Source organism: Protobothrops mucrosquamatus, unplaced genomic scaffold (assembly GCF_001527695.2).
Source record: "Protobothrops mucrosquamatus isolate PMUCROS unplaced genomic scaffold, P.Mucros_1.0 scaffold4596, whole genome shotgun sequence".
Classification (NCBI taxonomy): domain Eukaryota; kingdom Metazoa; phylum Chordata; class Lepidosauria; order Squamata; family Viperidae; genus Protobothrops; species Protobothrops mucrosquamatus.
The window spans coordinates 25,685-45,681 of record NW_015390499.1 but is presented as its reverse complement, the minus strand read 5'-3'; the positions used below and the strand labels follow the sequence as shown (position 1 = coordinate 45,681).

General features: G+C 34.7%; 1 protein-coding gene across 1 annotated transcript in view; it reads left to right on the top strand.

The window, feature by feature from the left end:
- Window positions 1–210: 210 nt before the first annotated feature.
- LOC107299145 (alsin) overlaps window positions 211–19,997 on the top strand; it is a gene marked incomplete at both ends in the record, with an annotated part of 36,301 nt that continues 16,514 nt past the window's right edge. Inside the window, 15 exons of the mRNA XM_015828513.1 lie at window positions 211–276; window positions 656–754; window positions 1,176–1,340; window positions 1,709–1,820; window positions 4,893–4,970; window positions 5,064–5,197; window positions 6,320–6,487; window positions 7,217–7,334; window positions 8,031–8,188; window positions 8,332–8,454; window positions 9,710–9,886; window positions 10,604–10,649; window positions 10,804–10,865; window positions 13,209–13,358; window positions 14,200–14,296. Of these exons, the coding sequence (XP_015683999.1) occupies window positions 211–276; window positions 656–754; window positions 1,176–1,340; window positions 1,709–1,820; window positions 4,893–4,970; window positions 5,064–5,197; window positions 6,320–6,487; window positions 7,217–7,334; window positions 8,031–8,188; window positions 8,332–8,454; window positions 9,710–9,886; window positions 10,604–10,649; window positions 10,804–10,865; window positions 13,209–13,358; window positions 14,200–14,296 (1,753 nt within the window). The remainder of the gene's footprint in view (window positions 277–655; window positions 755–1,175; window positions 1,341–1,708; window positions 1,821–4,892; window positions 4,971–5,063; window positions 5,198–6,319; window positions 6,488–7,216; window positions 7,335–8,030; window positions 8,189–8,331; window positions 8,455–9,709; window positions 9,887–10,603; window positions 10,650–10,803; window positions 10,866–13,208; window positions 13,359–14,199; window positions 14,297–19,997) is intronic.

Sequence of the window (19,997 nt, the reverse complement as noted above, 5' to 3'; positions counted from 1 at the left end):
GTAAAAAGGTTGATGTAAAAAGCTATATTTATGCTGAAACAGACACCGTTATATATATTGAAAGACCCTTAGCCCACATTGTCATCACTCTGAGCATTAAAAGTTAATCTGGCATAGCTCAGTTGCTTTTGCAAGCTGTAAAAATTCTGCATTGTATTGTGATGATTTAAATATAGAACCAATCTAATTATAACATTCCGTATATTTCAGAGGAGTCTTGAAGTGGGCAGATGGAAAGATGTATTCTGGCATGTTCAGAAATGGCATGGAAGATGGGTAGGTATAATAGACTAAGCCGAGGGAGGGGGGAAACCTGCTGTTCACAAATAATCTTTTTTAAAAATACTGTCAAATTAGGATTAGTAGGGCTGGGCAGGCTTTAAAATTATTTGGAAGCAGGGATTTGTAAGCATAGCTTCTCTATTTGGTAGAGAAGCTCAACTTTTCAGACTTTCACAAAAGCAGAAAGGTTTTAGGAGAACATCTTAAAACAATGGAATCTTCTTTAAGGCTCAAGTTCAATTGCTTATTGAATTGAAGCTATGCTTACAGAAAAACCGAAGTATGTCTTCCAAATCTTTCTTGAAGCATGCATGGTTTTGCAAATTAGTGTTTAGATGTAAAATGGTGTGATTTTTTTTTAATATATTGGCAGATATGGCGAATATAAAGTACCAAATAAAACACTGAAGAAGAGTGACCATTATATTGGATTTTGGAAGGAAGGCAAAATGTGTGGACACGGTATCTACAGGTAATAGAGAAAGACAGAGTGCACGTACAGCGTAGTGGTTATGTTTTGGACTAAGAATAGGAAGATCCAGCTTTTAAACCACCTGTTTATAGTCTACCTGCCAGTCCCACATTGTTTTAGATTGGGGAACAGGGAGTACCCAGACTTTCACACTGTTTTGATGCAGAATTATATCCATAACAAAACAGATTTCTTATAAGTGCCATGATGGTGGGAACATCCATTGCCAGAAATATTTTCCTTAATCTCATCATCTAAGTTTCCACATTCCTATCAAAATGGCATTGCCCACGTAATAATCATTCATCTCTTTTGGTTAGAGAGAGAGAGAGAGAGAGAGAAAAGCATTATGAGGGTGAAATATCTTCGAGCAAAATTCTCAGCCTCTTTGTCGCAAGGTGGACTTATTTTTTCCTTCTAGGTATGCAACTGGGGAGGTTTATGAAGGAAGCTTCCAGGATAATATGCGTCACGGCCATGGCCTTCTACGCAGTGGGAAACTGACTTCTTCTTCACCTAGCATGTTCATCGGCCAATGGGTGATGGATAAGAAGGCTGGGTATGGAGTATTTGATGATATTACAAGGTAAATGGATCCTGAACATTTGAATTACTATATTAATAATATAGTACTACTATATTAGTAATATAGTACTACTATATTGTAACAGGAAAAAGAATTGCTAAGAAATGTTTGTTCTTAAGCGGAGAACCTAAATAATCCTCTAAACAAGATATAATACTAGTTCTAATTGATTGAAATAAAATATCAGCTGCATGATGACCTTTAGTGTCCATTAGACCCCTAATCACGAGTCTTGTATTTAAGAGTGAAAAATTCACAAAAGCCTGTGACTCCTAGTACAAGTTTTTAAATCTGAAAGGATGATAACAGATTTCTGATGATCTCATTTCTCAGATTTTAGAGACAGTAATGCCTTTCTGTATCTTTAGGGGAGAAAAATACATGGGGATTTGGCAAGATGATTTTTGCCAAGGCAATGGTGTTGTGGTCACACAGTTTGGATTGTATTATGAGGGATCCTTTAACAACAATAAAATGATGGTGAGTTTCATACAAATAAGTGTTGTATAATTATTATTATTAATTATTATTAATTTAATTTATATATTATTATTAATTTAATTTATATACCGCCCTTCTCCCGCAGGACTCAGGGCGGTGCACAGCGTATTAAAAACAGTACAAATACAAAGCATAAAAATACAAACCCCTGTAAAACCAGATTAAAAAACCGAATATTAGAAGCTGTGTCTCTATTTAAAATTATTTTTAAAATCACCCTAAATAAAATCCTCCCTAGGTCANGTAAAAAGGTTGATGTAAAAAGCTATATTTATGCTGAAACAGACACCGTTATATATATTGAAAGACCCTTAGCCCACATTGTCATCACTCTGAGCATTAAAAGTTAATCTGGCATAGCTCAGTTGCTTTTGCAAGCTGTAAAAATTCTGCATTGTATTGTGATGATTTAAATATAGAACCAATCTAATTATAACATTCCATATATTTCAGAGGAGTCTTGAAATGGGCAGATGGAAAGATGTATTCTGGCATGTTCAGAAATGGCATGGAAGATGGGTAGGTATAATAGACTAAGCCGAGGGGGGGGGGGAACCTGCTGTTCACGAATAATCTTTTTTAAAAATACTGTCAAATTAGGATTAGTAGGGCTGGGCAGGCTTTAAAATTATTTGGAAGCAGGGGCTTGTAAGCATAGCAATTCTTCTCTATTTGGTAGAGAAGCTCAACTTTTCAGACTTTCACAAAAGCAGAAAGGTTTTAGGAGAACACCTTAAAACAATGGAATCTTGTTTAAGGTTCAAGTTCAGTTGCTTATTGAATTGAAGCTATGCTTACAGAAAAACCGAAGTATGTCTTCCAAATCTTTCTTGAAGCATGCATAGTTTTGTAAATTAGTGTTTAGATGTAAAATGGTGTGATTTTTTTAATATATTGGCAGATATGGCGAATATAAAGTACCAAATAAAACACTGAAGAAGAGTGACCATTATATTGGATTTTGGAAGGAAGGCAAAATGTGTGGACACGGTATCTACAGGTAATAGAGAAAGACAGAGTGCACGTACAGCGTAGTGGTTATGTTTTGGACTAAGAATAGGAAGATCCAGCTTTTAAACCACCTCTTTACAGTCTACCTGCCAGTCCCACATTGTTTTAGATTGGGGAACAGGGAGTACCCAGACTTTCACACTGGTTTTTTTTTTGGTTTTTTTTTAAATAAATTTTTATTAGTTTTTCAGTAAAAAACATAAAAACATAAATCTTTATCACAATGTCAGCCATACAAAAAACAAAATAACACTACATTCAAGGACGTGTCCGGTGTCCCCCTCCTGCACCACCCTCTTCCACTTACCACACCTTCCTCCTCCTAACTACCACCACTCCTCCTTCCTCCCTCTTCCCTTTCACACTGTTTTGATGCAGAATTACTACCCATAACAAAATAGATTTCTTATTAAGTGCCATGATGGTAGGAACATCCATTGCCAGAAATATTTTCCTTAATCTCATCATCTAAGTTTCCACATTCCTATCAAAATGGCATTGCCCACGTAATAATCATTCATCTCTTTTGGTTAGAGAGAGAGAGAGAAAAAAGCATTATGAGGGTGAAATACCTTCGAGCAAAATTCTCAGCCTCTTTGTCGCAAGGCGGACTTATTTTTTCCTTCTAGGTATGCAACTGGGGAGGTTTATGAAGGAAGCTTCCAGGATAATATGCGTCACGGCCATGGCCTTCTACGCAGTGGGAAACTGACTTCTTCTTCACCTAGCATGTTCATCGGCCAATGGGTGATGGATAAGAAGGCTGGGTATGGAGTATTTGATGATATTACAAGGTAAATGGATCCTGAACATTTGAATTACTGTATTAATAATATAGTACTACTATATTAGTAATATAGTACTACTATATTGTAACAGGAAAAAGAATTGCTAAGAAATGTTTGTTCTTAAGCGGAGAACCTAAATAATCCTCTAAACAAGATATAATACTAGTTCTAATTGATTGAAATAAAATATCTGCTGCATGATGACCTTTAGTGTCCATTAGACCCCTAATCACGAGTCTTGTATTTAAGAGTGAAAAATTCACAAAAGCCTGTGACTCCTAGTACAAGTTTTTAAATCTGAAAGGATGATAACAGATTTCTGATGTGATTCTAATAGTTGTTGAAACAAACACTCAACTATAATAAACTGTTACTTAAATTATAATGTCACCTAACCCAATTGATCTCATTTCTCAGATTTTAGAGACAGTAATGCCTTTCTGTATCTTTAGGGGAGAAAAATACATGGGGATTTGGCAAGATGATTTTTGCCAAGGCAATGGTGTTGTGGTCACACAGTTTGGATTGTATTATGAGGGATCCTTTAACAACAATAAAATGATGGTAAGTTTCATACAAATAAGTGTTGTATAATGGGGAAACATTCTTGTTTTGCCCTTTAAAAGACAATATATGTATATATGATAATATTGTTGCACTTATTTTTTTAAGGTAGTATTTTAGTTTGGAGTCACATTTCTAATCAGCAGTGTTCTGTTCCTGAATAGTTCTACTTTAGAGTAAGATGTTTCCATATGATGCAGTGAAATGTTTGGCTTTCAAATGACCCAAGTTATATATGCATTGAAGGTTTTATCTGTTTATTTGAATTTATAAGATCTACCAGATGGAAAGAAAAATAGGGGAAATTTTATTCTTTCCCCATCCCAGCTGTTTTGCTAGAGTTTTCAATACCGTTAAGGGGCTCTTTTCTCTGCAGAAAGTTAATTCAATAAATTGATTTGTTTTTTGTAACTTTATAAAATACTGTCTGTAAATACAATAGTCATTTTTTTCATTCAGAGAATTTTAAGTGAAGTGTATTAAGATGTGATGAAAACTGTTTACATTAAATGGACTCTAGTGATAATAAATAGCTTATTAACATACCATTTAACAAAGTTTTTTAAAAAGTGCTTTTATCTAAAATATCTAAAAAAAATAAGATGTAAATTTTAAATAATGGACAAAGATAATATGAGAACCATTCCAAACACATCTTGCACTGATTCCAGTACTATATTCTCCACAGGGGACTGGTGTATTGCTTTCTGAAGATGACACCGTATACGAAGGAGAATTTTCAGATAATTGGACCCTTAACGGAAAGGTAATTTGAAACGTCTGCTTTCCTTAAGCAGAACAGCTTATTAAAAATAAGTTCATTATATATTTTTTTCCTCTTTCCCCCTTTTCTTCTAAGGGAACACTGACTTTGCCAAATGGAGATACTATTGAAGGCACTTTCAGTGGTGAATGGGGATCTGGAATAAAGATTACAGGAAACTACTTCAAACCCACTTTATATGATCATGAGAAGGATCGGCCTAAAACACTGTGAGTGGATGGGAGCTAGCTTCTCATTGTAATTGAACACTAGCATTAGCTCGGATGCCAAGTGCTTTCCCAATCAAACTAGTGTACTTAACTAAGATGATTGGACCAGAGAATGAGGTGGACAGTTTGGGACAAGTTTTGTATCTAATATGACTTTTGAAAACAGGTTACGAATAGGACTGAAAAAGACTTTTATTAGCTCTATATGATCTATGTGCTTAAAATTTCCAAGGTTGTTTCCTGCAAGGCCCTTAATTGAAATGTCTCTTTAAAGACATTTGAAAGCTTTAAATTCCAATAGAAAATACTCTGTAACTGTGTCATGGTAATATCATATAGGGCCCAATGCTGGAGAAACTGCACTGGTTAGCATCTGATATCGTACTTGGTGGTTATTGCAATTTAGCATAAGCAGCCTGGGATCTTCATTACGTCTTTGTGGATGTAAAGCTGCCTATCTATTCAGTGATTCTGAGGAAGGTTTTACTCCCACAGCCTCAGTTTGGTTGCAGCATCAGCAGAATCGAGACTGCTGTCTTCTCTTTGCGCAGGATTCAGAAAAAAATATATGAATTTGTGGGAATGTTAATTCAATTAAATAAAAAATATATGCAGCTATCTGTAATACTCTCGAATCAGGTGATTATTTGAAATATTTAGGAACATTTATTGATATTTGTGCAAAATTACTTGCTAATGCATAACCCCCAGTTACATTATGGTTGGCAGGTTTTCAGTAATAATAGAAACTGCTGAAATAGATCCATGAAAACTTACATAATAAAAAAAATTGTTTTTATTGCAATATGACTACTCATTTTGAAACCGTGAATTAAATTGTTATGGTTCTTAATACAAGCTGCGTACAGAAAGAGCTTAAACACTTCCATTAGGACCATAGTGCTATGGGATTGAGGAAGAAGGGATTGGAGAAGGGATGCTGATTCATTCTTTCTGTTTAAAGGGTTTTAGTGTAGATTGAGAGTTAATTTTGTTCATGGTACCCAGAAGTCTGCTTTGGGGAGGAACTCTCCTCTGCTTTTCAGAGGTGGACTCTCAGACACTTGCTCATTTCGTTTGGTTAAACCTGCAGTTACTGTTGTTGAATGTTGTCATATGTAGGCGGAAGTTAGGAAGCCTTGCTGTTCCGGCGGATGAGAAGTGGAGGGCTGTGTTCGAGGACTGCTGGCACCAGCTTGGCTGTGAACAGCCAGGCCAAGGGGATAGGTGGAAAGCTTGGGATAACATTGCTGTTGCCCTGACAACCAATCGAAGGCAACACAAAGACAGGTTAGTAGGTGGGGCAGATGTATTTTGCTCAATACAACACTTCTAATGCAAAGTTCACTTGCCATTTATTTTCTTGTAAAGATGAAAACACTCTGGGTTATGGGGAAGTTAATCTGTATATATCCTGGAATATAAGCAATTTGTATTTATGGATAAGTAACGTGAAAAGTGTTTTTAAATCTCTTTTTTAATACTTAATACAAAGTTGTTTAGTCTGCCATGTACTAAATTCATTTGGTATTGATAGAGTCAATACATTAGTCAGAAACTCTATTGTGGAGCTTTTTTTCACATATTTGTTGTTTTCTACTCATAATTATTTGCCTATTAAAGAGCTTTGGGTAAAAAATATCTTGCCAGTGATACAGGAAAGAAATGTAACTTGTCCACTTAAAATCAGTAATAATGGAATTTAGAAAATAATGATTCATTTGAGGATGTGAATGTGGGTTGAATGTGACACATCTCATTTGTGCTGTGAGATTGCAAGACTATAGAACCAAATGTTTAACATTAATAGTTGATTATGCTGATGTGTTTCTAGGTTTCCCCACACATTTTTAGCTTTAAAGTTTTATAGTTAATTTGTGGAGAAAAGAAAAAGCATCTATTGTGAAAGAAAAACCGTTTTTAATAGCTACTAGATTTTATCAGTTGCAAAATTCTTGTGTTTATTGGTTCCCAACCCTTTTCTGTATAGGTTCTAATCATAACCATCTATTCTTGCAGTCCAGAACTCTTGAGCAGATCACATGCACAGACCCTGGAAAGCTTGGAGTTCATTCCACAACATGTCGGTGCCTTCTCATTAGAAAAATATGACAACATTAAGAAATACCTCATAAAGGTATATGCAAGCCAATTTTTATATAATAGGTATTTACAGCTTGCTGATGTTCACTAACATCTTAATCAGAGTAAAAGAAGGGCTGCTATCTGTAATGATATCTATAATACACTTTTCTAATTAGCAAAAATATAGAAAACGTTCCCATGATTATTTGGGCTTCCTTGGAAAAGAAGCTCGGTTGCATAGGGATGGAGAACCTATGGGGGATGGGATGGCAGTTGGGTGGATGACAATATAAAGTGGATGGGATTAGTATTTTCTTGAGATTTTAGAGTTTGAGTTGTATATTGTCATCAACATCAAAGTTAAGGCCACTATTTGTCAGCAATTCTAGCCAGAAGAATTCTAGTGATCACAGAAAAAGGGTATTAAGACCCATCTGTAAGACAGGATACATACAAAATAGTAACTTGAAAATTATATGCTTACTAAAAATGTAAATTTGGGTTAAATAATTTTCTAAGAAAACTGTTTCTTCCCTAACTCTATTTGCAAGTATCATATAAATCTCAGATAATAATGCACAAATACTAATCCTAAATGTAGGAGCTATTTGTGTGAGATACACAGGTCATACTTTTTCACTTTTAATTTATTTATTCTTACATTGTTTAAAATAAAGCATCTTAAATGCTTAAATAGTTCTGTTGTTTTATATAGCTTTCTGGTTTTTTTCATCTCCATCTTTTTTAGGCATGTGATACTCCTCTGCACCCTTTGGGAAAACTTGTTGAAACCCTGGTAGCTGTATACCGCATGACGTATGTGGGAGTGGGAGCCAACCGACGACTATTGAAGGAGGCAGTGAAGGAGATTAAATCCTATTTGAAACGCATCTTCCAGTTGATCAGGTAAGAAGCTGCTACTAGGCAACTTTCGAATTGTTGATTCATTTTACAGAAAGAATAGATGAAGAAAATTTTGTTTCAAAGTTTATGGATATTTTTCTATTAGTTACACATTTTGACGCTAATGCCTTTATATTGCTTTTAAGATTCCTGTTCCCTGATCTTCCTGAAGAGGGCAGTGTAATACCCTCGCTGGTGACTGAGATGAAAGGAACTCGGTCTTTCTGTACTGGAAAACAGGACTCCGAAGCTGACTCTCCAGAGCCAGGGTAATTTTATCACAAGAAAATACAAATGCATAATGCTAAAACATTATTATAGATTTAATCCTGTGAATTTCATCTATTTAACGTTTAAGTTTGAATGGATTATTTCATATAACTTCTCCATATTTCAAATGGAGAAGTTCTGTGTCAGAATCCATTTATATTTTATTTCTATCTATCTCCTCTGATCTAAAACCAAATCTCACCTTCCCCTGGATTCTGCCATACTCCCAAGGGGGAAGGGGGATATGCCTGCGGGGTTATGACTTTCACTTCCTCTATTCGCTACAATGTAACCTTTTGTTTATTGCCACTGGGTCTGCTGGCCATTACAATGTAACAAATTGTCCCCTGCACTATACCTCTCTCTGAACTTTCTTCTCCCTAACCAGGCAGTTAAGAAGGGGGGCAGGGAAAGAAGTACAAACATCCGGAACCTGGCTTATTTCTCCGGTCTCAAAAGGACTGATGTTATCTTTCCTTTCCCATGATGGACTAACCACTTGGGGATTGGCCAGTCTGAACCGTCCGGATGAACTGTGGGGTGGGGTTTGCTTAGGGACCCTTTAAAGTATCGATCTGTAAGGGAATCCCTAAGATTCTGTATATTATGCCTGCTATCAACTACTCTTAATAAAAGTTCCTGTTGGAAGAAATTGTTTCCAAGAATTCTGCTTTCTTAAGATGTGGGATTGAAGTGGGTCCTTACATTCTGATTCAGTAGATTTTCCAGTATTTTACCCTTTTCAACCACATGCCAGCTTACATAACTAATAAACAGACTGAGATTTATTTGCCTCTTGTTATTCTTTCTTAGACTACTTTAAGGCAAGAGTATTAACCACAGAAGTATAATCTTCTTCATTTCTGCCAGATGAACCCTTTTGCTGTGCAACTGGTTAATAGCAGGCATCATGCCCTCTATGCATAGAAAACTTCATCCTTTTTACTTTTGCCTCATTCCATATAGTTAAAATGTTAAAGCATTCCTGTGCTGCAAATATTCAAACTTTTCAGGAATAACTCAGAAAAAGAACTTAAGGAATAATTGATCGTTGTTGAAAGAGAGTTGAAGTAAGTAGGAAAAAGTGAAATTCAGATCTTCCATTCCCTTTTGTTTCTTCAACATGTTTTCTTGATTAAGAAAAGATTAGTTGGTCCGAATCAAATCAATTCTAATGTTCATAGGCCACCAATTCCTCAAAATAATACCCCAAATGGTGTTTCTCCCCCCCCCCCTGCTCTTTATGTGTTTCAGTTGTGTGGTTACAAGCTCTAGCTTATTACTTCCTGTGCTACTTCCACGACTCTACCCTCCTCTGTTTATGCTGTATGCCCTGGACAATGAACGAGAGGAAGATGTTTACTGGGAATGTGTTCTGCGTTTGAACAAACAACCAGACAAAGCACTATTGAGCTTTTTGGGAGTGCAAACGTAAGCATGCCTCCACATGTTGAAAAAATGTTGAAAGCTAGTTTTTCTTGTGAGATCTATGTTTTAATTATTGCTTTAAGCAAGAGAAAAAAGATTTAATTCCCTTTTTGTCCCTTCCAAATAGATAAAGTTTTACTTGACTAAGCACCTTCAATCCTTAAAGGATTTCCAGTAGGAAACAAATAACTATCACGATCTTAAGAAGTTCCTATATGTCATATTAATTATTTGAATTACTTGGCATTCAAATAGGCTTACTTTGAGCACTAAAAGAAACTTCATTTTTAAAGGAGATGAGAGGTGGCAGTTATTTTAAGTTAATGTGGTCCATATATTTTGGAGTAAGAGCCAACTGGAAAGACCACCTCATGAACTTCCCTTGTCAAGAATATCTAGATAATATAATGTCGTCTGATCTAGAAGTACTTATAATGTTATAGGTAAACTCACTATGTATTTTTTTTCTTTTTCATTGGATACTCTTTGCATTGAGAAGAACATTTATGTACCCAGAAATTGGATCTCAGTGATAATTAGGGCTTTATTGATCTGGGAGATCTTTGGTCAAGAGATAATTTGTATCTGTAAATAATGCAGATGCCTCTTTCCAGACCTGCATCTTTCACACTAGTGGTTTGGACTGATTTTCTAAATGAATCATTCTATATTTAAGAATCTATCTTCTGTGACATATTTATGTTATGGTGCTACTTACAGGAAATTTTGGCCAACAACAACATCTGTCCCTGCTGAAAATAAAAAGGTATGTTTTATTTATAGGAGTTTTACTTTCCTCCTCCACCCTCCTCCTTCTTAACTCACGATTGTAGCTCTTCCCAGCAACCTCTGGGCAGTTTAAATGCAATGGAGGTCCAATCAGCAGGGGCTCAGCTAATAATTTTTATTCTTATGCCTAGGTATTAACAAATACAAAAGATGCCTGTTTTGCTTCTGCAGTGGAATGCCTACAACAGATCAGGTAATTTCAAAATTAGCATAATTACCTTCCCACCTTTCAGTGGGAAATAGGTCGACTTGTCTTGTGATTAACAACTTTGCCGTTATATACGCAAGCTGTCTCCTTCACAATTTTAATAAATTTATCTCACACTGTTTCATCACTTACACATTTTTGTTTTGATATCTGTTATCAATTCTAAATAAGAATTTGAGGACCTGTGTGTTAATTGTTTAATATAGAAAAAAGAAAATATAGGCTAAACAGAGTTTGGCACATTACCTTTTTTTTAATTTTTTTAGATAGATAGATGATATAGATAGATAGATAGATAGATAGATAGATAGATAGATAGATAGATAGATAGATAGATAGATAGATAGATAGATAGATAGATAGATAGATAGATAGATAATAAAAAAGTAACTTCTAGCCTTCATCACAAGATGAATAAACAATTTTAGTAACTTTTCACCTCTTGTCCCATCTCGTATTTATAAACAAATCCATAAAACATCGTTATTTCAATTCTGGTCTCAGCAAAAGTCCATTAAGGGTGCCAGAAATAACATATCTATTTTAATCTTGATTAAATAAATCAACTTTATATGCCTTCCTTTTACTTATAACAATATTAATCTTTAATCCATTCGAATAATGTCATAGAACTTTATTTCTTTTCATCTCTTTTTTGCCCTCTCACAAGATTCATCCAAGCTTTAACAAACCTCTTTTATCAATCCAGTATAAAAGAATTATCCTGGCCATTCTCTTGTTTTATTATTTGTCATTCCTTTTTGATTTTTAAAGCATTAACCAATTACTTTTGTATGTCCAATGAGTCATCTTCTTTCCATGTCATTCTTGTAGTCTGTCATTTATAAATCTATTTTTAGTGTCAACTCTGTCTTGTCAGATAAATGTATTCCTCTTCTGCCATTTTTTCCAAAACAAATTTTTGACAGTCTATCCATAGAACAAATATCATTATTTTTAAAAATATTTTTTATTAAAGTTTAGAATTACAAAGATAAAAAACTAATACAAACTAAGAAAAATATAAAAAGTAAAAAAAGATGCAGAGAAAAAGAAAAAAATAATAAAGATCTATAAAAAAAACTTATCCCTTCATCAAGACATACCAATAATTTTTAAAAAATTGTCTTCCTTTCTGATATTACAACAAAAAAAACCTTCATTCTACATCTTATCCCTCATCTATAAACAAGTATTAACATCTTTTTCTTCAATCCTAACCAGCAGAAGTCCATTAAGAATTACCAGAAACAGCAACATACATATTTTAACCTTGATAAATAAGCCAACTTTATATTCCTTCCTCTTGCTTTTAAGAATCTTGATTTTTAATCTCTTTAATGTCCCAAAAGTTATTTCTTTTCATTTTTTCTTTATTTCTTCTCAGAAACTGCTTCATAAATTTAACATGTTTCTTTTATAAATCTCAAATAAAAAAAGTTATCCAATTTTGATTTGTTGTTTGTATGTCCCTTTTAATTATTAAGATAACAGCCATTTCATTTGAAAATCCAATGTTACATCTTTTTTCCATATTGTTCTTGTAATGTGCCATTTTTAATTCCACATTCACAGCAGCCTCAATATCTGCGTTGTCCTCTTCTATCACCTCTTTTAAGTCCCTTTTTATGATAACAGGCAGTCTGAAAAGTAATTTCTGGGTACATTGTTCCCAAATATCCTGAATTTTTCCAGTTAGAATATTTTTATGATAGCAGACCATCTTAAATCTAATTTCATCCTAAATATCCTTGAATTCTTTCAAAGTTAGAGTATTCTATATTAGTAGGTCTCTTTGCCTTTAATTATTACTATAGTTGTTTCTGCTTCCCTGTAGTGTCCAACTTTCAAAGTTTCCTGTTAACATGTTTCTTATTCTAATCAACATTTTCCCACAAAAAGGTTTCTGACCTTTTAGTTTGAAAATCAAAAAGATATATGGTCTTTTTATAAAAATTTTAAAACCCTTAGATGGATTTTTGTAACTGAAATCTTACTGCAAATCCATCTGGCTCCTTAGTCCTTTTATAACTTTCCAGAACCCAGTGTTCTAACCATTCTTTTGCTATTTATTCCAAAATAAGAATGTTTAAGTCCTAAAACTTCTTTCAAGAAGGAAACTCACCCAATACAAATGAAACTTTCCTTTCTGAAGGCCTTCCTCCTCTCAATATGTCTAGAACTTTGGATCTGTTCTTGAATTTCAGTGATATTGTAGTCCCTCATGTGTCTGAAATAATCAGAGGAAAGGTTCAATTTAATATTGAGAGAATGAAAGAAAATTCTCATTTTTGCTCTTAACGCTCAAGATAAATATCTTCCTACTAGCACAACGTTTACACCTACTGACAAGTTGAAGGTGATCCAGCAGACATTTGAGGAGATCTCACAGAGCGTTCTTGAGTCTCTTCATGAAGATTTCCTTTGGTCCATGGATGATTTGTTTCCTGTTTTTCTCTATGTGGTGCTACGAGCCCGGTAGGTAAAATTCTGCACTAAATCCTTTAATTGTAGCTACAATTATTCCATCACGTTCTAACTGATACAAGCCATGGGACCCAATTGTGTTTTATTCATTAACTCTGATGCTGTTGGAATCCTAGCATAACATATTTTAATTAATCCTCTTCTGAATGGGCTAGCTTGAAAATAAAAATCTTATTTAAATACAGTAATTGTATTTTCTAAAAGGTCATAAGGCTCTCTGGCACTGAAACTATACAATGAAACTTAAAGCTGTATCTTTTCTTTTGAGAAGAAATGTGATGCTTTTCCCACATTTAGAATAAAACATAGTTATTGTTGAACACCTGTGATAATCTTCCAGTAGAAAGTGAGTTTCAGTGAAAGGTTCTTAGGCTAAAACAAAATGCAATTATAAAATTGATTAGGAAGAAATACAATTACAATAAATAACTTTATGTGATTTTAATACTGATGTTTAGGTATTCATCGTTATTCCTGAAAATTTGCTTTGTGGTTGATGCCACAAGAGATGTTCAATAATATATTTTCATAAAAAGAAATGAATGAAATCTGCAATGGTGTGCAAATATTTTGAATTTGAAACATTTTGGGTTAAAATGGCCCATTTCACATTCCATGCATCCCATTTTTAACTGTTCCAAACTTAACTGGAAGTTCAAAACAACATTCTGGAATAGGCAAAACAGTGTTGGAAAATTCCCCACAAAATCAGTATAACACATTTTAAATTCAAAACATCCCTTTTCTGCTCATTTTTTTGTCACACTCCTAGTAATGCATTTGCTTATTGATAAATGCTGTTTAGTATAACTATTTTTCTTTTTTGTGGCAGGATAAGAAATTTGGGGTCTGAAGTGCACTTGATTGAGGACCTCATGGATCCCTATCTCCAACATGGGGAGCAAGGCATTATGTTCACAACTCTGAAGGCATGTCTTAACTGTGTTAATTACTCAAAGTCATTTTGTAATGTCCTCTATGTCACTTTCTTTGATATTACACGAATCATAGACTTGGTTTAGTTGGTACTAAATTCATTTGACCTGGATCTAATATAGAGAAAATAATGTTTTTTACATGTTCAATTATTCTTTGCCTGTCTTGCCTCATTGCTACTGACAAGGAAAGAATAGCTGGTTAAAATTATTATTATTTTGTTTTTTTTAAAGAGAGGCCTCTTTGAAGCAGCAGTAATTATGCTAATCCTAACTGAATATAACCTGGACAATACCTTGATGAAGAAATGTTACTAGCTAGTAATATTTACTTCCATAAAGATGGATCTGAAAGTATTTCCTGACAAACCCTTAAATGCATCTGGATAAAGTTTATTCTCTAAATCTACTTCAGTCTGGCTTTATTTATATTTTTTTGTGGGGGGGGGAAGGGAAGGGAAGGGATGAGTGATAGCAGCTCAGTCCTCACCTTTGATGTGGTTTCATGGCGATGGAATTCCTTGAGCTGCTATCACTCATCTTCCCTTCTCTTTTTCATTTAACTCATTTGAAGGAAGTACATATCCTGAATAAGTACTCGAGCATTAGATAAAGGCCAAGAAAGAATTTAGTGCAGATTAGGCATCTGCTGTTCATGGGAAGGTCTTCTATCCAGGTTATGATGTTCCATCTCTTTTGGAAAGGGCTAGATTTTTAAAAATCAGACTCTTAATTGAATGGTGCTCCTGGACTCTTGTTCCTTGAGTCAACAGTGGCCTCAGTGATATATTTTTATCAGTTTGGTTGCTATTTCACCCAAAACCCACTGTGTAGGAATAGTTCTGCAGATAAACACACACATACATGTATACACATATACACATGCTGCTTTGGTGATGGTTAGATTACTGCAGTGTATTGGATGTGAGGTTATCTTTGAAGACTGCTTGGAAATGTCAGTTAATACAAAATAGAATATATTGATTGGAAGTTAAGTTATTAATAGGACAATTATATAATGTTAGTGTTTTATCAACTATGTTGGCCCACATGATACTAATTTTTAACTCCTGGACAGCATAAGGCTTGGATATCTGCATTTAGGGAGCTTTTTTATTTAAAAGAAGAAATGTATTCTGCTACAGGACCTTTTCCGAATACTTTGCATAGTCTTTAGAGGGTAAATAAAAAGTAGAGCTCCCCATTTTTAATTGTTGGATCCCTCTGGGTCCTTCCTTTATGGCATGCGTGACTGCTACTATGAACTCCTTTTAATAGTAGGTTAAGTTATTCCTTTCCTCCTGAATAGTTTTGGGTTTGGCTTTGTTTACTTGTATTTACTGGGATAGATGCCTAAACATGTTTTGGGGAAATCTTTTTGTTTTCTTTTCTATTAGTCATATTTAGCATTTTATTTTTCATTGTTTTATAATTTTATAATCCTCTTACTGTTGGCAAATTAAAGTATATTTAATCAGATATACTTGCTTATTATTTTTCAAAACTTTATTTCTAGGCATGTTATTACCAGATTCAGCATGAAAGGCTTACCTAACACATTTGCCTTATGTGGAAGACTCGCCTGAATTAAGTTTTATTCATCCTCCCTGAAATACTTCAAATGAAAATAGCCGTCATTCTGTGGATGTAATTTCTAAAGCTTTACGGTCAGAAAAAAAGCAAAGATGTCAGATCAAAGAGAAAGAGATAAGATTCGGAAAGCAATTACATTGTGAAAAAAATGTTAGAATTGCATGGATGTCAAGAAAGAGAAAGGTCATCCAGGAATGTGCTGCTTTTGACACAGAAGAAGTTGAAAATGTTGTGATTTTGAAGAATTGAAATGCACTATGGAACTACTGTATTATTTTTAAATGAAGCTGCCTAGGTTTGTGTGTCACTGGGAAAATTTTTTGACACAAACAACCTTCTTACTAAAAAAAATAGTTTGTGAAAAAAATCCTCTCTGTAAAGTTATAAATAGAAGTACAAGTGCTTGCTCGAAATCAAGATCTGTTGGATTTACTCATTCCAAAGTGTTAAATATGTGGGAGCTGATATTTCTTTACTTTTTTGGGGGGGGAGGTGTTAAGGGGAGCTTAGTATTTAACATCAAGGAACATTGGTCATTGTAAAAGTCAGCACTGAATTTAATATTAAAAATGTTTACAGAATTCTTATTTCTTCTAAGCCTTGATGAATGAAGTTTATAAGCTACAGTTGGAATGGTTTACTTGACAATGGTGGACTTCACATTACAGAATGATAAAACTGCAATCTTACTAAAGATGTCCTCTTAGGATTGAAGTATTATCATTATGCGATTTTGAACTGCTATTTCTGCAATGCCATTTGACAGAAGGAAACCTTGTTACCAGCAACTCTATGTCATTGTTCTTGTCACTTTTTCTTTGACTTGTATGGGTAGCTCTCATTCTGGATAAAACAGGTGCTGTTCTTTACTATATCAGAAATACTCCCCTGGTTAAATTCATTTAATAATATTCAATACAAATAACTTCTGGACATCAGAATCATGCTTGTGTGTTAACTTCTTTTATTAAAAATACATTTTGGTGGAACCTGTAATTATAAATGAAGCGATTTTCATAATAAAAATACGACTAATTCTGTCATGCGTTTGTTGCAATATATAAATTGCTTTTTGGAAATGTAATCATTTCAACGTGAGTTTTCTGCATTAACAGCATAGTTTGCTATCCAATCACTACAGCAAATAATCAATCCTACAGGATTGTTTTCCGTTTTGAGGCTTTTTTGGGGGTTATGGCTTCTTTGTCTCAGGAGCAGTGTGGAATGCCGGCAAAGGAACACAACCCGTGTTGTTTTGTCCCCATGACAGGATCCCCTAAAGCCTCAAAATGTATGCAGACTGCCCGGTACATTGCAGCACTGCTAGGTGTACTGTGAACTTTTAAAAATCAAAACATGTAGCCACTGACCACAAAAAAAATTGAGCCAGTCTTCCATTAAGGGCATGGACTCACAAAAATTTAGAAAGCTGCCAAAAAGAATCAATGCAATTAACCTAGCTATTATTTGTAACATGTTTTGATAATAAGGAAGCACATTGTCAAGGGATCTAGCCTAAGTGCTAATATTTGTGCTTCTTTTGTGTTTTTTTAAAAAAATGTATTTATTTATATGTCACCTTTATTATTCTTATAAATAAGGTTGTGAATATACCTAATACTCCTCCCTCCTCTTATTTTCTCTGCAACAATAACTCCGTGAAGTGAGCTGGACTGAGAAGGACTGGCCCAAAGTCATCCAGCTTGTTTTTCATGTGTAAAGTAGGACTAGGTATGCGGAAAAAAACTCTAAATTCTGAGTTCTTGGGCTTTAATCCAGTGAATTTTATTAAAAGCTGTAAATATGTGAATTCTGTCAGAAATAAAATCTACTTTTGGAAGTGCAGAATTCTGTAGTTGTATAAAAGAATATTTCATATGTGTTATGTTAGCTGTTACATACATATGAGTTAGTCTAGATCTCCAATGCAGATTTTGAGCTTGAATACACAAAAAATAGCGAGAGAAGAGAAGTGTTTGAATGTTAACAGTATACATGTTTGAATGTTTGTATACAGAATAGGTGTGGGTAAACTGGGATCCACAGGTCATATGTGGATTCTCATATTGTAATTCCTCACATCACCCTGAGATGAGCTACCAGTATTTGTTGACTGAAAACACTGAAATTTTCACCAAACAAAAATAGCCTCTGCATATTTTTACTTTGTCAGGAAATGGAGAACTACCTTCTCATTAATCAGCAGGTGGTTAGTAAATGGATCAAGAAATCCACACCCAATGTAAAGATAAACTTGGTGCTAAAGGTAATTTATCCAGTTGCCAAGGTTTTTTATCCCCCTTATCCCTTTCAATATGTTTGGTCAATAATATTGCAAAAATCTAGCTTGTTTTGTTGTTACAAGCAGCAGCTAGACTAGAGGCTTGACAATACAACACTTAAGCCTCTGGACCTGGCTACATTTTCTATGGCCCTGGAAGGCTATTTGAAAAAATTAAAATGTAGACCTCTACTGCTAGGAAAGCTGTACACACTGGAGTTTCAACGTTCTGAATTTGCATTCACCAAAACATGCATAGAATGGATATGGCCTCTCATAGGCATAGGGACACCTAGTTTCAAAGAACTACTCTCCCTCCAGAAATCAGATGCTTTTCATCTATTTGGAGCTATATTCTGGGGAGCATTCAAGTCGGAGGATCTTCAGATTACCAATTCAAGAAGAACCAATTTCTTTTTAGTGGAATGAAGCTTATATTAAACATGTTCAAAGGTCTGGTAAATAGCAAATAATGTTGGTAGTAAATTTCTGCATTCAGGAACTCGAATACATATGCTTTACTGAAGTGCAAACCTGTCTAGAACATCATTTAGATTGATACTTCTGAGCTAATCCAACAAGGAAAGAAAAAAATTGGCCAGGCTCTTGCATAGATAGAGGTGTCTCTATCCCTTTGGTTATGCTTAGGTAGAAGAGTGAATAAGCTGGTGATCAAGATGACCCAGTGTTAACTCCAAACTATGCACTCTCTTCATTGAAAGAAGGCGAAAGAAGGCGAATATACGTGTTCCAGGATAATGCTACAGGATCCAATCTGAATAATAGTGCTCCAGAATGAGCTGTCTTCCAATACCTTGGACACTTAAAGTGTCCAGTGATAGCACCTCTGTCTGGTCAATTTCAGTTTCTTTATTGTCCTGCTTCCAGGCATGGGTCAAATGCCTTCACTGTTTCAACAACTAGAGATATTATGGAAAAGGAAAACTGGATATCTTTTGTATCCTGATTATTCATTGCTCTAATTTCTGAAAGTTTGCATGCTGCAGAAAGTCCAAGAGAAACTTATAGCATTCCACAACTAAATATCAGGTGGACAAAGCAGATGTTCCTAGTGCTGCTCTGTAGAAAGGACCATCTTACTGTGTTCCCAATTTCCATCCAAAGGATATGATAGCAACAGCCCTGAGAAATCAACAAGAATACCCACTTCTAGTACAGATCATTTCTCAGGGAAACCAGGGCAGTTTTGGTGATGAAACTAAATATGGCTAGAATGAAATGATCCTGCAAAGCTGTTTCATTTAAGTATGTCAAGGTAATGATTTTGATGCTAACCAGCTTGTATAATGTGAGATGAAAGATGCAATGTTAGGAATGACTCAGAAGGAGTCTGTATCCCTTTAAGAGCTTGAATATAAAAGGGAAGGCCTTGCTGAAGTCTTTCTAGTAGTTTGACTGCTGTAATTGCTGTATATTGGAGTTTGCTGTTTCACCATGTGTATTTATCTTGTTTCTAGTGTATATTGTAGATAGTGTAATATAAACCACCATTTAATACAAACCACTGTTTACTGTATTTACTCCTGGGTTACCTCAGCACAATAAGGCTGTGCATGTTCTGACAAAGTACATCTGCAATTTATTGGATGCAATACTATCTACTCTATCATTTTGACTAAATAAGGAATCTTAGGGATTGGTAACAATGTATGGGCCAAGGAAGGAATAGAGGGAATGCTGCATTAGCAAGTTGAGGGTTGTGTTTCTCCTAGTGGTTACAGGTATTTTAGTTTAGCTGTATTGAATCTTGTTTGGATTGAACATGTACACTGTAATAAATACATAGTTGACCACATTGAT